The 16959-nt window shown below is 49.0% G+C and overlaps 1 protein-coding gene across 1 annotated transcript in view; it reads right to left on the bottom strand.

Annotated features, from left to right (window-relative positions):
- The window catches only part of CDKL4 (cyclin dependent kinase like 4), a 63404-nt gene that overhangs the window by 14454 nt on the left and 31991 nt on the right, over positions 1 to 16959 (bottom strand). Inside the window, exons 4-7 of the mRNA XM_068246462.1 lie at positions 4782 to 4854; positions 4000 to 4090; positions 1496 to 1696; positions 1286 to 1374 (exon numbers count right to left, since the gene is read on the bottom strand). Coding sequence (XP_068102563.1) covers positions 1286 to 1374; positions 1496 to 1696; positions 4000 to 4090; positions 4782 to 4854 — 454 coding nt within the window. The remainder of the gene's footprint in view (positions 1 to 1285; positions 1375 to 1495; positions 1697 to 3999; positions 4091 to 4781; positions 4855 to 16959) is intronic.

Raw genomic sequence — 16959 nt, 5'->3', positions numbered from 1 at the left:
GTTGTTGTTAAAGTGTACCTGAGCCAAAGCTCAGACACAAAATAAGACATTTACCTAAAGAGACTGGGAAGCCTAAGGATCCTATTGAGGCTCCCCTGCCTGCTCTAATGTCCCCCGTCGCTGAGTGCGCCCCCCGAGAAGAATGGTGACAAGGCATTATCGCCATACCTCCCAACTTTTTGAAATGAGAAAGAGGGACACTTAAGCCACACCCCTGTCACACCCCTATTCACGCCCCGATCACACCCCTAGTCATGCATAATATAATGATTTCATATGAAAAATAGGTTGTTTTATAATTCAAAAAGAGGCCCATACACTGGTCGATTTCAGCCATCATTCGATCGATCGATTCTATAGAATCGATCGATCAGAAATTGATTCTTTCAAATCTATCGATCCATCGATTTGTGGCCGATTTCGATCGATTTAGATGGATTTGATCTATCTGACAGGATGGAAGATCTAGGTCGATCTGCTGCTGGTAGCAGATCCATGGCCCATAGAGTTGCATTGGATCTAATGGTCCAATAATGCATTTAAATAGATTTCCAATAGATTTCATTCTGAAATCTATCGGAAATCTGTTCCTAGTGTGTGGCACACATCAGATAGATTCCTGTCAGATTGGACTTGACAGGCACCTGACAGAAATCTATCTGATGGCCGAATCTGCTGCAAATCTATAAGTGTATGGCCACCTTAAGAAATAAAACATTAGCAGTACAGATATTGTTTCCAGTACAGGAAGAGTTAAGAAACTTCAGTTGTTATCTATGCAAAAGAGCTTATCTGAGCTCCACCACCAAAAAAGTTGTGGACAGCACTGTCTTTTGAAGCTCTTATCTCAAATGTCTCTCATTGTTTCTAGTTTGTTTATGTTTTTCCTGCAGAGGAAAGTTGAAAAGGTCATTAGCTCTGCTCTGTGAAATCGTTTAAAATGCTGAGTATAATGTGTAAGCTGCATATATAAGAGAATGATGCAATGTTATACATATATTTACGCAGATCTGTACATCAGTCCTGAAAGAGGAGCAAATGAGGAAGAAAGAGGGACAGGGCTCCCAAAGAGGGACTGTCCCTCCAAAAGAGGGAAAAATTGGTAGCTATGTTGTCGCCAATCATATCAGGGCCACGCACCTCCTCTTTTCGAACCCAGCTCGGGCTCCTTTTAAGTGGACCCTCGCTGTCAGAGCAATTAAACCTTTATAAAAAAATAAACAGAAGATACAGGAGCTTACACCAGAAACCCCTGGCGTCCCAGGCATGTGCCCAAACTACCTACCACATCGTCCGGGTCGGGTTCAGGAATGCTGGCGCCATTGAAGAACTCATTACTGTGGAAGATGTACTGGTGTCTGGGGATCAGTCGACCTGGGAAACAGAGTCCAAACATTACAACTCAAGTACAGGCAAGTTTTCACAGCGCAGGCATGAGGGGGGGGAGAGTAAAGTGGGGACACCCATGGCTTCCCACAATGCATCAGGGCCTCACCGAGCGTTCTGACGATGAGGTAGAGCTGATCCACGTCTGATTTCCCCGGCCACAGAGGTTGTCCAGTCAGCAGCTCAGCAAAAACGCATCCGATGGCCCAAACGTCGACCGCCGCCCCGTACTGCGTGTCCCCAACCAGCAGCTCGGGAGCGCGGTACCACCGGGTAGCCACGTAGTCTGTGTAATCATCCCCAGGACGGGCTGCAGGTAAAACATATATAAAAAAAGGATTTTCTGAACATTTTATTGGGAATTCATTATTTTTGTGTGAAGGGAGGGGGTAAATATATCTGTCAAAATGTATCTTTAACCTGTTTTAAAATAATATATTACTTTTAAAGTCCGAGATAAACTTTTACTCATTGCATAAATGTGTTACTTTCATATAGTTTATAGGGCATTCCTCAAGCCAAATACTTTTTTTGTTTTTGTTTTAATACTCTAATTCCCTATAAACTAAACAAGCCCCACCCACAGTTTTCAGAGAGCCAAGGCAGTAGCAAGGGCTCATGGGAGCTCAGTCTGGGCAGGAGGAGGAGGAGGTTACTAGCTAGAGATTTCAGAGGCAGAGTGGAGGAGGAGGGGGGAGTGACGTTTTCACAGGCTGGGGGCTGGAGATGCAGAGCAGCTGAGGTAATTTTTTTTGAGGGGGTGGTGCACAAGTGCTACCCTCCACGTGACATCTCTGATGGTCTCTGATGCTTGCCTGGAGGTCTAGTGGTACCACACGGGGAGGGGTCCAGCATAATTCCTCACTCCCTCTCCCTACTACTTTCCTCCCTCCGATACAGGAGTTCATCCTTCAGGTCGGGTGTCTCTGTGGCACCACATGTTATGGGCGAGAAGATTATGAGGGGGGGGGGGGGGGGTGTGATTTATAGTTACGCAAGTGGACAGGGGGTATTGAAGTGTCATTAAAGAGACTCTGAAGTCTCATAAAAATCATCTTTTTATTTCAAAATCCTCTGTAACATCCCTGCCCTCACTAAAACGCCGCATCCCCGCAGCTGAAATCTAATGAAATCCCCCAAACTCCCTGGGGCACACTGCGGGGAGCGCTTCCGTGAGAGGCAGAGCTATGAGCCGCTGCTCTGCCTCTCAGTGCGTCTGTCAGCACATATCTCCGCCTCTCCCCCACCCCTCTGTCTTCCTTCACTGAGAGGGGCGGGGGAGAGGCGGAGATACGCACTGATTGACTCGTAAGGAGGCAGAGCTGCGGCTGAAAGCTCTGCCTCCGCCAGCAGCAAAATCCACGACCAAGAAAGTCGTGGACTTTGCGGGGTAGGGGGAGGGGGAGTTAGGGGGGGGATTTAGTTAGATTACAGCCGCGGGGATGCAGCGTTTTAGTTAGGGCAATAATGTTACAGAGGTTTTTGAAATAAAAAGCTGATTTTTAGGACACTTCAGTGTCTCTTTAACAGAGATTGTTACGTCGAGTGGGAGCGCTACATTGTGGGGTGGAAAGATAACCAATTCAGTCTCGTCCATGTTCAGTTTCAGAAAACAGGAGGACATGAAGGAGGAGATAGCACTGAAACAGTCAGGAAGATGAGATGTCAGAGTAGGTAAGTCGGGAGGTGAAAGGTAGATTTAGGTGTTGCCAGCATATAGGTGATATATGGAAACCAAAGGAACTGATGAGGTGTCCAAGACTTTAAAGAGAACCAGATATGATTAAAAAAAAGCTTTTATACATACCTAGGGCTTCCTCCAGCCCCATACGCACGGATCGCCCCCACGCAACCGTCCTCTGCTGCCTGGATCCGCCGGTACCGGGTCCCGTCATTGCCGCGAGTCGGCCGGCAGACGCGGGCGATTGTCCGCATCACACGGGGCTCCCTCCATATACGTACGCGTGAGGCTGCCTACTGCGCAGCCGCATGCGTACGAGTATGGAGGGAGCCCCTGTGATTCGGACAATTGGCCGCGTCCGCCGGAAGTGACGGGCCCGGTACCAGCGGTTCCAGGAAGTGGAGGATGGCGGCGTGGGAACGATCCAGGCTTATGGGGCTGGAAGAAGCCCCAGGTATGTATAACAGCCTTTTTCTATTTTTAGATTGTATTCCTCTCTGGTTCCCTTTAAAGTGCACCAGAGCTGGATTACATTAAACGTTTTATACATACCTGGGGCTTCCTCCAGCCCCATACGCTCCGATCACTCACACGTCGCTGTTTTCAGTCTTCCTGCAGCGCTGGTACCGGGTCCCTGCACTTCTGTCAGTCGGAGCCAGTCTGGCGTAAGAGAAGTGTGCTCTTTGCATATCTCTCTAGCAGCCACTGGAGAGATACGTAGAGGGCGCACTTCTCATGCGTAGCTGGCTATGTCTGACGGACGTTCGTGGACCAGGTACCGGCTTTGCAGGAAGACTGAGGACAGCGGCGTGTGAGCGATGGGGCTGGAGGAAGCCCCAGGTATGTATAAAACGTTTAATGTAATCCAGCTCTGAGTCCCTTTAAGTGTAGCTAGAGAAAAGGAGAGGATCGAGGGAGATAAAAACCCTTACTTAAGATCCGAGCGAAGCCAAAGTCACAGAGTTTGATGACTCCTTGCTTGGTGAGGAGGATATTCTCGGGTTTGACGTCCCGGTGGATGCACTGCCAGGAAAAAGACAATATTTACCACCGAGCAATATCCTGAACCATAACAGATAATTTCACACGTGGATTCCTGTAATGTGAAACAATACACTTCTAAATTGATAGGTGGGTTGCGTTGGTTCACATTACTTTGTGTTTTATTCGGACAGCCTGCAGCATTTTGTGACACGGTGCATGTTCTCTCCTGTTCTCACATTGTGCTTCTGTGGACAAATGTGGACTATTTTCGCATGTGAACGTGCTTGAGGCACAAAAAAGTGAGCGATTTTTGCGCATACAAGTGTGTATCTTCCTATTGACGTGTCTTATTCTTGTTTGACTTCTGAATTAATGGTGGAATATATTTATAGCTGTGTACACATGCTACTATAAAAAAGCCCGATTTATCCTGCAGATAAACTCAGACGACTGTTGGGCCACGTGTGTACAATGCGGTTCAAACGACATTGTTCTACAGTTTGCACGCATGGCATGCGTAAGGTTGCTTCTGCTTGCAGTATTAAATTACTTAGTCATTTGGAATATCGGTGTCATTTGACAGACTCGTCATTTGTCTTTGTCGGGGTATAGTTGTGTGCGCGCCATTGCTCGTTTGTTGGCGGTGACCTTTGTCTAGCGTGTGTATGGACCTTACAAATAGGGATATAGCAGAGGTTTATGGTTGCAGCGTGACATCCGGCTGACTTACGCTGTTCTTATGACAGAAGTTGACAGCCTGTAGAATCTGCAGAACGATATTCTTCGTAATGGCATCTGGGACTCTAAAAAAACCACATAAATTACTATTGGAGGCAGACATGAAGCTGTATGTTGGACTCAAGTGAAAAGAGAACTAAGGGATGTGTGAGATAATAGTAAGTTATGTTAATTAGTGTAATTAATCTTTAAAGTGTACCCAAGGCGACATGTGACATGATGAGATAAACAGGTGTATGTACACAGTGCAAAACATATTAATAATCAGGCTGTTTTTTTTTATTATTTTGCTGCCTGAAATATTTTATTTTCAGGCATGCAAGTGACCGCTTCTGTCTTGGTGGTATTTTGTCGGGAATATAGTCACTGATAAGCAAATTGCAGCCATAAAAGTTTTTCTGGCAGAATACAATTTGTGAGGGCAGGGGAGAGATAGAAAAAGGTCAACAGTTCATGTATTTTAACTCTGGGACACTTAATAGAGTGCCATTGAGTAGAGACAATAAAACATTCAATCTACTTTGTAAATGTTTAAATATAAAATAAAAACATAGGATATCTAAAAAAGTCATTTTTAGGAGTAGGAGGATAAATACTGTTGATGTTTATTTCATCAATTTATTTTCACCTCAGGTTCATTTTAAACATCATTATTTCCACATTATCTGTAATCTGACTGCTTATAAAGATTGCTAAAAACAAGGAAGTGCACAATAGCGTATTGTAAAAATACGCTTCTGCGCAAGCGCGCCTCAACTTCTTTAAAGAAACCTGCGTGGCCATAGACTAACATGACTTCCGGGCCGCCGCAGATCACGGCAGGTCGCCGCAGGAGCCGGGTTGTAACGTAAGTATGCGCAAGCGTTAAATCGGGAACTTCCAGTGCAGCGTATTGCAACGTGGGAAGTATAAACTTCCCCATAGGCTTTCATTAGGCTGCCGTAGCACCACGCCAGTGTGAAAGGGCCCTGAAGGGCAAACCAATTTTAGAAAGAATAAATTACAAATTGTATCGTCCAATCCAATAATACACTGAGTGTCCTTTAAACTGTTTCTCCAGCTATACTAATAGGACAGAGATAAGAATAATGAAAGGTACAGATCAGAGGCTGGCCTGGTCACACAGGGCTCACCCATTGGGTGCTTCTCCAGTATACAGTGATAGGAATAGAGTACAGATCAGAGGCCGGCCTGGTCACACAGGGCTCACCCACTGGGTGCTTCTCCAGTATACAGTGATAGGAATAAAGTACAGATCAGAGACCTGCCTGGTCACACAGGGCTCACCCATTCGGTGCTTCTCCAGAATACAGTGATAGGAATAAAGTACAGATCAGAGACCTGCCTGGTCACACAGGGCTCACCTATTGGGTGCTTCTCCAGTATACAGTGATAGGAATAGAGTACAGATCAGAGACCTGCCTGGTCACACAGGGCTCACCCATTGGGTGCTTCTCCAGTATACAGTGATAGGAATAAAGTACAGATAGAGACCTGCCTGGTCACACAAGGCTCACCCATTGGGTGCTTCTCCAGTATACAGTGATAGGAATAAAGTACAGATCAGAGGCCGGCCTGGTCACACAGGGCTCACCCACTGGGTGCTTCTCCAATATACAGTGATAGGAATAGAGTACAGATCAGAGACCTGACTGACACAGGGCTCACCCATTGGGTGCTTCTCCAGTATACAGTGATAGGAATAAAGTACAGATCAGAGACCTGCCTGGTCACACAGGGCTCACCCATTGGGTGCTTCTCCAGTATACAGTGATAAGAATAGAGTACAGATCAGAGACCTGCCTGGTCACACAGGGCTCACCCATTGGGTGCTTCTCCAGTATACAGTGATAAGAATAGAGTACAGATCAGAGACCTGCCTGGTCACACAGTGCTCACCCACTGGGTGCTTCTGCAGTATACAGTGATAGGAATAGAGTACAGATCAGAGGCCGGCCTGGTCACACAGGGCTCACCCACTGGGTGCTTCTCCAATATACAGTGATAGGAATAGAGTACAGATCAGAGACCTGCCTGGTCACACAGGGCTCACTCATTGGGTGCTTCTCCAGTATACAGTGATAAGAATAGAGTACAGATCAGAGACCTGCCTGGTCACACAGGACTCTCTCATTGGGTGCTTCTCTAGTATACAGTGATAGGAATAGAGTACAGATCAGAGGCCGGCCTGGTCACACAGGGCTCACCCATTGGGTGATTCTCCAGTATACAGTGATAAGAATAGAGTACAGATCAGAGACCTGCCTGGTCACACAGGGCTCACCCATTGGGTGCTTCTCCAGTATACAGTGATAGGAATAGAGTACAGATCAGAGGCCTGCCTGGTCACACAGGGCTCACCCATTGGGTGCTTCTCCAGTATAGAGTGATAGGAATAGAGTACAGATCAGAGACCTGCCTGGTCACACAGGGCTCACCCATTGGGTGCTTCTCCAGTATACAGTGATAGGAATAGAGTACAGATCAGAGGCCTGCCTGGTCACACAGGGGTCTCCCATTGGGTGCTTCTCAAGTATACAGTGATAGGAATAGAGTACAGATCAGAGGCCTGCCTGGTCACACAGGGCTCACCCACTGGGTGCTTCTCCAGTATACAGTGGTAAGAATAGAGTACAGATCAGAGACCTGCCTGATCACACAGGGCTCACCCATTGGGTGCTTCTCCAGTATACAGTGATAGGAATAAAGTACAGATCAGAGGCCGGCCTGGTCACACAGGGCTCACCCACTGGGTGCTTCTCCAATATACAGTGATAGGAATAGAGTACAGATCAGAGACCTGACTGAAACAGGGCTCACCCATTGGGTGCTTCTCCAGTATACAGTGATAGGAATAAAGTACAGATCAGAGACCTGCCTGGTCACACAGGGCTCACCCACTGGGTGCTTCTCCAGTATACAGTGGTAAGAATAGAGTACAGATCAGAGACCTGCCTGATCACACAGGGCTCACCCACTGGGTGCGTCTCCAGTATACAGTGATAGGAATAGAGTACAGATCAGAGGCCTGCCTGGTCACACAGGGCTCACCCATTGGGTGCTTCTCCAGTATAGAGTGATAGGAATAGAGTACAGATCAGAGACCTGCCTGGTCACACAGGGCTCACCCATTGGGTGCTTCTCCAGTATACAGTGATAGGAATAGAGTACAGATCAGAGGCCAGCCTGGTCACACAGGGGTCTCCCATTGGGTGCTTCTCCAGTATACAGTGATAGGAATAGAGTACAGATCAGAGGCCTGCCTGGTCACACAGGGCTCACCCACTGGGTGCTTCTCCAGTATACAGTGGTAAGAATAGAGTACAGATCAGAGACCTGCCTGATCACACAGGGCTCACCCACTGGGTGCTTCTCCAGTATACAGTGATAGGAATAGAGTACAGATCAGAGGCCTGCCTGGTCACACAGGGCTCACCCATTGGGTGCTTCTCCAGTATAGAGTGATAGGAATAGAGTACAGATCAGAGACCTGCCTGGTCACACAGGGCTCACCCATTGGGTGCTTCTCCAGTATACAGTGATAGGAATAGAGTACAGATCAGAGGCCTGCCTGGTCACACAGGGGACTCCCATTGGGTGCTTCTCCAGTATACAGTGATAGGAATAGAGTACAGATCAGAGGCCTGCCTGGTCACACAGGGCTCACCCACTGGGTGCTTCTCCAGTATACAGTGGTAAGAATAGAGTACAGATCAGAGACCTGCCTGATCACACAGGGCTCACCCATTGGGTGCTTCTCCAGTATACAGTGATAGGAATAAAGAACAGATCAGAGGCCGGCCTGGTCACACAGGGCTCACCCACTGGGTGCTTCTCCAATATACAGTGATAGGAATAGAGTACAGATCAGAGACCTGACTGACACAGGGCTCACCCATTGGGTGCTTCTCCAGTATACAGTGATAGGAATAAAGTACAGATCAGAGACCTGCCTGGTCACACAGGGCTCACCCACTGGGTGCTTCTCCAGTATACAGTGGTAAGAATAGAGTACAGATCAGAGACCTGCCTGATCACACAGGGCTCACCCACTGGGTGCTTCTCCAGTATACAGTGATAGGAATAGAGTACAGATCAGAGGCCTGCCTGGTCACACAGGGCTCACCCATTGGGTGCTTCTCCAGTATAGAGTGATAGGAATAGAGTACAGATCAGAGACCTGCCTGGTCACACAGGGCTCACCCATTGGGTGCTTCTCCAGTATAAAGTGATAGGAATAGAGTACAGATCAGAGGCCTGCCTGGTCACACAGGGGTCTCCCATTGGGTGCTTCTCCAGTATACAGTGATAGGAATAGAGTACAGATCAGAGACCTGCCTGATCACACAGGGCTCACCCATTGGGTGCTTCTCCAGTATACAGTGATAGGAATAAAGTACAGATCAGAGGCCGGCCTGGTCACACAGGGCTCACCCACTGGGTGCTTCTCCAATATACAGTGATAGGAATAGAGTACAGATCAGAGACCTGACTGACACAGGGGTCTCCCATTGGGTGCTTCTCCAGTATACAGTGATAGGAATAGAGTACAGATCAGAGGCCTGCCTGGTCACACAGGGCTCACCCATTGGGTGCTTCTCCAGTATAGAGTGATAGGAATAGAGTACAGATCAGAGACCTGCCTGGTCACACAGGGCTCACCCATTGGGTGCTTCTCCAGTATACAGTGATAGGAATAGAGTACAGATCAGAGGCCTGCCTGGTCACACAGGGGTCTCCCATTGGGTGCTTCTCCAGTATACAGTGATAGTAATAGAGTACAGATCAGAGGCCGGCCTGGTCACACAGGGTGCTTCTCCAATATACAGTGATAGGAATAGAGTACAGATCAGAGGCCTACCTGGTCACACAGGGCTCACCCACTGGGTGCTTCTCCAATATACAGTGATAAGAATAGAGTACAGATCAGAGACCTGCCTGATCACACAGGGCTCACCCATTGGGTGCTTCTCCAGTATACAGTGATAGGAATAAAGTACAGATCAGAGGCCGGCCTGGTCACACAGGGCTCACCCACTGGGTGCTTCTCCAATATACAGTGATAGGAATAGAGTACAGATCAGAGACCTGACTGACACAGGGCTCACCCATTGGGTGCTTCTCCAGTATACAGTGATAGGAATAAAGTACAGATCAGAGACCTGCCTGGTCACACAGGGCTCACCCATTGGGTGCTTCTCCAGTATACAGTGATAAGAATAGAGTACAGATTAGAGACCTGCCTGGTCACACAGTGCTCACCCACTGGGTGCTTCTGCAGTATACAGTGATAGGAATAGAGTACAGATCAGAGGCCGGCCTGGTCACACAGGGTGCTTCTCCAATATACAGTGATAGGAATAGAGTACAGATCAGAGGCCGGCCTGGTCACACAGGGCTCACCCACTGGGTGCTTCTCCAATATACAGTGATAAGAATAGAGTACAGATCAGAGACCTGCCTGGTCACACAGGGCTCACCCATTGGGTGCTTCTCCAGTATACAGTGATAGAAATAGAGTACAGATCAGAGGCCGGCCTGGTCACACAGGGCTCACCCACTGGGTGCTTCTCCAATATACAGTGATAGGAATAGAGTACAGATCAGAGACCTGACTGACACAGGGCTCACCCATTGGGTGCTTCTCCAGTATACAGTGATAGGAATAAAGTACAGATCAGAGGCCGGCCTGGTCACACAGGGCTCACCCACTGGGTGCTTCTCCAGTATACAGTGATAGGAATAGAGTACAGATCAGAGACCTGCCTGGTCACACAGGACTCTCTCATTGGGTGCTTCTCCAGTATACAGTGATAAGAATAGAGTACAGATCAGAGGCTGGCCTGGTCACACAGGGCTCACCCATTGGGTGCTTCTCCAGTATACAGTGATAGGAATAGAGTACAGATCAGAGGCCGGCCTGGTCACACAGGGGTCTCCCATTGGGTGCTTCTCCAGTATACAGTGATAGGAATAGAGTACAGATCAGAGGCCTACCTGGTCACACAGGGCTCACCCATTGGGTGCTTCTCCAGTATACAGTGGTAAGAATAGAGTACAGATCAGAGACCTGCCTGATCACACAGGGCTCACCCACTGGGTGCTTCTCCAGTATACAGTGATAGGAATAGAGTACAGATCAGAGGCCTGCCTGGTCACACAGGGCTCACCCATTGGGTGCTTCTCCAGTATACAGTGATAGGAATAGAGTACAGATCAGAGGCCTACCTGGTCACACAGGGCTCACCCATTGGGTGCTTCTCCAGTATACAGTGATAAGAATAGAGTACAGATCAGAGGCCTGCCTGGTCACACAGGGCTCACCCATTGGGTGCTTCTCCAGTATACAGTGATAGGAATAAAGTACAGATCAGAGACCTGCCTGGTCACACAAGGCTCACCCATTGGGTGCTTCTCCAGTATACAGTGATAGGAATAAAGTACAGATCAGAGGCCGGCCTGGTCACACAGGGCTCACCCACTGGGTGCTTCTCCAATATACAGTGATAGGAATAGAGTACAGATCAGAGACCTGCCTGGTCACACAGGGCTCACCCATTGGGTGCTTCTCCAGTATACAGTGATAAGAATAAAGAGTACAGATCAGAGACCTGCCTGGTCACACAGTGCTCACCCACTGGGTGCTTCTGCAGTATACAGTGATAGGAATAGAGTACAGATCAGAGGCCGGCCTTGTCACACAGGGCTCACCCACTGGGTGCTTCTCCAATATACAGTGATAGGAATAGAGTACAGATCAGAGACCTGCCTGGTCACACAGGGCTCACTCATTGGGTGCTTCTCCAGTATACAGTGATAAGAATAGAGTACAGATCAGAGACCTGCCTGGTCACACAGGGCTCACCCATTGGGTGCTTCTCCAGTATACAGTGATAAGAATAGAGTACAGATCAGAGACCTGCCTGGTCACACAGGGCTCACCCATTGGGTGCTTCTCCAGTATACAGTGATAGGAATAGAGTACAGATCAGAGGCCGGCCTGGTCACACAGGGCTCACCCATTGGGTGCTTCTCCAGTATACAGTGATAGGAATAGAGTACAGATCAGAGGCCGGCCTGGTCACACAGGGCTCACCCACTGGGTGCTTCTCCAATATACAGTGATAGGAATAGAGTACAGATCAGAGACCTGACTGACACAGGGCTCACCCATTGGGTGCTTCTCCAGTATACAGTGATAGGAATAAAGTACAGATCAGAGGCTGGCCTGGTCACGCAGGGCTCACCCACTGGGTGCTTCTCCAGTATACAGTGATAGGAATAGAGTACAGATCAGAGACCTGCCTGGTCACACAGGACTCTCTCATTGGGTGCTTCTCCAGTATACAGTGATAAGAATAGAGTACAGATCAGAGACCTGCCTGGTCACACAGGGCTCACCCATTGGGTGCTTCTCCAGTATACAGTGATAGGAATAGAGTACAGATCAGAGGCCGGCCTGGTCACACAGGGGTCTCCCATTGGGTGCTTCTCCAGTATACAGTGATAGGAATGGAGTACAGATCAGAGGCCTGCCTGGTCACACAGGGCTCACCCATTGGGTGCTTCTCCAGTATACAGTGATAAGAATAGAGTACAGAACAGAGACCTGCCTGGTCACACAGTGCTCACCCACTGGGTGCTTCTGCAGTATACAGTGATAGGAATAGAGTACAGATCAGAGGCCGGCCTGGTCACACAGGGTGCTTCTCCAATATACAGTGATAGGAATAGAGTACAGATCAGAGGCCGGCCTGGTCACACAGGGCTCACCCACTGAGTGCTTCTCCAATATACAGTGATAAGAATAGAGTACAGATCAGAGACCTGCCTGGTCACACAGGGCTCACCCATTGGGTGCTTCTCCAGTATACAGTGATAGGAATAGAGTACAGATCAGAGGCCGGCCTGGTCACACAGGGCTCACCCACTGGGTGCTTCTCCAATATACAGTGATAGGAATAGAGTACAGATCAGAGACCTGACTGACACAGGGCTCACCCATTGGGTGCTTCTCCAGTATACAGTGATAGGAATAAAGTACAGATCAGAGGCCGGCCTGGTCACACAGGGCTCACCCATTGGGTGCTTCTCCAGTATACAGTGATAGGAATAGAGTACAGATCAGAGGCCGGCCTGGTCACACAGGGGTCTCCCATTGGGTGCTTCTCCAGTATACAGTGATAGGAATAGAGTACAGATCAGAGGCCTACCTGGTCACACAGGGCTCACCCACTGGGTGCTTCTCCAGTATACAGTGGTAAGAATAGAGTACAGATCAGAGACCTGCCTGATCACACAGGGCTCACCCACTGGGTGCTTCTCCAGTATACAGTGATAGGAATAGGGTACAGATCAGAGACCTGCCTGGTCACACAGGACTCTCTCATTGGGTGCTTCTCCAGTATACAGTGATAAGAATAGAGTACAGATCAGAGGCTGGCCTGGTCACACAGGGCTCACCCATTGGGTGCTTCTCCAGTATACAGTGATAGGAATAGAGTACAGATCAGAGGCCAGCCTGGTCACACAGGGGTCTCCCATTGGGTGCTTCTCCAGTATACAGTGATAGGAATAGAGTACAGATCAGAGGCCTACCTGGTCACACAGGGCTCACCCACTGGGTGCTTCTCCAGTATACAGTGGTAAGAATAGAGTACAGATCAGAGACCTGCCTGATCACACAGGGCTCACCCACTGGGTGCTTCTCCAGTATACAGTGATAGGAATAGAGTACAGATCAGAGGCATGCCTGGTCACACAGGGCTCACCCATTGGGTGCTTCTCCAGTATACAGTGATAGGATCAGAGTACAGATCAGAGGCCTACCTGGTCACACAGGGCTCACCCATTGGGTGCTTCTCCAGTATACAGTGATAAGAATAGAGTACAGATCAGAGGCCTGCCTGGTCACACAGGGCTCACCCATTGGGTGCTTCTCCAGTATACAGTGATAGGAATAAAGTACAGATCAGAGGCCGGCCTGGTCACACAGGGCTCACCCACTGGGTGCTTCTCCAATATACAGTGATAGGAATAGAGTACAGATCAGAGACCTGACTGACACAGGGCTCACCCATTGGGTGCTTCTCCAGTATACAGTGATAGGAATAAAGTACAGATCAGAGACCTGCCTGGTCACACAGGGCTCACCCATTGGGTGCTTCTCCAGTATACAGTGATAAGAATAGAGTACAGATCAGAGACCTGCCTGGTCACACAGTGCTCACCCACTGGGTGCTTCTGCAGTATACAGTGATAGGAATAGAGTACAGATCAGAGGCCGGCCTGGTCACACAGGGCTCACCCACTGGGTGCTTCTCCAATATACAGTGATAGGAATAGAGTACAGATCAGAGACCTGCCTGGTCACACAGGGCTCACTCATTGGGTGCTTCTCCAATATACAGTGATAAGAATAGAGTACAGATCAGAGACCTGCCTGGTCACACAGGGCTCACCCATTGGGTGCTTCTCCAGTATACAGTGATAAGAATAGAGTACAGATCAGAGACCTGCCTGGTCACACAGGGCTCAGCCATTGGGTGCTTCTCCAGTATACAGTGATAGGAATAGAGTACAGATCAGAGGCCGGCCTGGTCACACAGGGCTCACCCACTGGGTGCTTCTCCAATATACAGTGATAGGAATAGAGTACAGATCAGAGACCTGACTGACACAGGGCTCACCCATTGGGTGCTTCTCCAGTATACAGTGATAGGAATAAAGTACAGATCAGAGGCTGGCCTGGTCACACAGGGCTCACCCACTGGGTGCTTCTCCAGTATACAGTGATAGGAATAGAGTACAGATCAGAGACCTGCCTGGTCACACAGGACTCTCTCATTGGGTGCTTCTCCAGTATACAGTGATAAGAATAGAGTACAGATCAGAGACCTGCCTGGTCACACAGGGCTCACCCATTGGGTGCTTCTCCAGTATACAGTGATAGGAATAGAGTACAGATTAGAGGCCGGCCTGGTCACACAGGGGTCTCCCATTGGGTGCTTCTCCAGTATACAGTGATAGGAATGGAGTACAGATCAGAGGCCTGCCTGGTCACACAGGGCTCACCCATTGGGTGCTTCTCCAGTATACAGTGATAAGAATAGAGTACAGAACAGAGACCTGCCTGGTCACACAGTGCTCACCCACTGGGTGCTTCTGCAGTATACAGTGATAGGAATAGAGTACAGATCAGAGGCCGGCCTGGTCACACAGGGCTCACCCACTGGGTGCTTCTCCAATATACAGTGATAAGAATAGAGTACAGATCAGAGACCTGCCTGGTCACACAGGGCTCACCCATTGGGTGCTTCTCCAGTATACAGTGATAGGAATAGAGTACAGATCAGAGGCCGGCCTGGTCACACATGGCTCACCCACTGGGTGCTTCTCCAATATACAGTGATAGGAATAGAGTACAGATCAGAGACCTGACTGACACAGGGCTCACCCATTGGGTGCTTCTCCAGTATACAGTGATAGGAATAAAGTACAGATCAGAGGCCGGCCTGGTCACACAGGGCTAACCCACTGGGTGCTTCTCCAGTATACAGTGATAGGAATAGGGTACAGATCAGAGACCTGCCTGGTCACACAGGACTCTCTCATTGGGTGCTTCTCCAGTATACAGTGATAAGAATAGAGTACAGATCAGAGGCTGGCCTGGTCACACAGGGCTCACCCATTGGGTGCTTCTCCAGTATACAGTGATAGGAATAGAGTACAGATCAGAGGCCGGCCTGGTCACACAGGGGTCTCCCTTTGGGTGCTTCTCCAGTATACAGTGATAGGAATAGAGTACAGATCAGAGGCCTACCTGGTCACACAGGGCTCACCCACTGGGTGCTTCTCCAGTATACAGTGGTAAGAATAGAGTACAGATCAGAGACCTGCCTGATCACACAGGGCTCACCCACTGGGTGCTTCTCCAGTATACAGTGATAGGAATAGAGTACAGATCAGAGGCCTGCCTGGTCACACAGGGCTCACCCATTGGGTGCTTCTCCAGTATACAGTGATAGGAATAGAGTACAGATCAGAGGCCTACCTGGTCACACAGGGCTCACCCATTGGGTGCTTCTCCAGTATACAGTGATAAGAATAGAGTACAGATCAGAGGCCTGCCTGGTCACACAGGGCTCACCCATTGGGTGCTTCTCCAGTATACAGTGATAGGAATAAAGTACAGATCAGAGACCTGCCTGGTCACACAGGGCTCACCCATTGGGTGCTTCTCCAGTATACAGTGATAAGAATAGAGTACAGATCAGAGACCTGCCTGGTCACACAGTGCTCACCCACTGGGTGCTTCTGCAGTATACAGTGATAGGAATAGAGTACAGATCAGAGGCCGGCCTGGTCACACAGGGCTCACCCACTGGGTGCTTCTCCAATATACAGTGATAGGAATAGAGTACAGATCAGAGACCTGCCTGGTCACACAGGGCTCACTCATTGGGTGCTTCTCCAGTATACAGTGATAAGAATAGAGTACAGATCAGAGATCTGCCTGGTCACACAGGGCTCACCCATTGGGTGCTTCTCCAGTATACAGTGATAGGAATAGAGTACAGATCAGAGACCTGCCTGGTCACACAGGGCTCACCCATTGGGTGCTTCTCCAGTATACAGTGATAGGAATAGAGTACAGATCAGAGGCCGGCCTGGTCACACAGGGCTCACCCACTGGGTGCTTCTCCAATATACAGTGATAGGAATAGAGTACAGATCAGAGACCTGACTGACACAGGGCTCACCCATTGGGTGCTTCTCCAGTATACAGTGATAGGAATAAAGTACAGATCAGAGGCTGGCCTGTTAACACAGGGCTCACCCACTGGGTGCTTCTCCAGTATACAGTGATAGGAATAGAGTACAGATCAGAGACCTGCCTGGTCACACAGGACTCTCTCATTGGGTGCTTCTCCAGTATACAGTGATAAGAATAGAGTACAGATCAGAGACCTGCCTGGTCACACAGGGCTCACCCATTGGGTGCTTCTCCAGTATACAGTGATAGGAATAGAGTACAGATCAGAGGCCGGCCTGGTCACACAGGGGTCTCCCATTGGGTGCTTCTCCAGTATACAGTGATAGGAATGGAGTACAGATCAGAGGCCTGCCTGGTCACACAGGGCTCACCCACTGGGTGCTTCTCCAGTATA

This window comes from Hyperolius riggenbachi, chromosome 7 (genome assembly GCF_040937935.1).
Source record: "Hyperolius riggenbachi isolate aHypRig1 chromosome 7, aHypRig1.pri, whole genome shotgun sequence".
Lineage (NCBI taxonomy): Eukaryota > Metazoa > Chordata > Amphibia > Anura > Hyperoliidae > Hyperolius > Hyperolius riggenbachi.
Note: the sequence above shows the minus strand (reverse complement) of the source record. Positions and strands in the feature narration are given on the sequence as shown.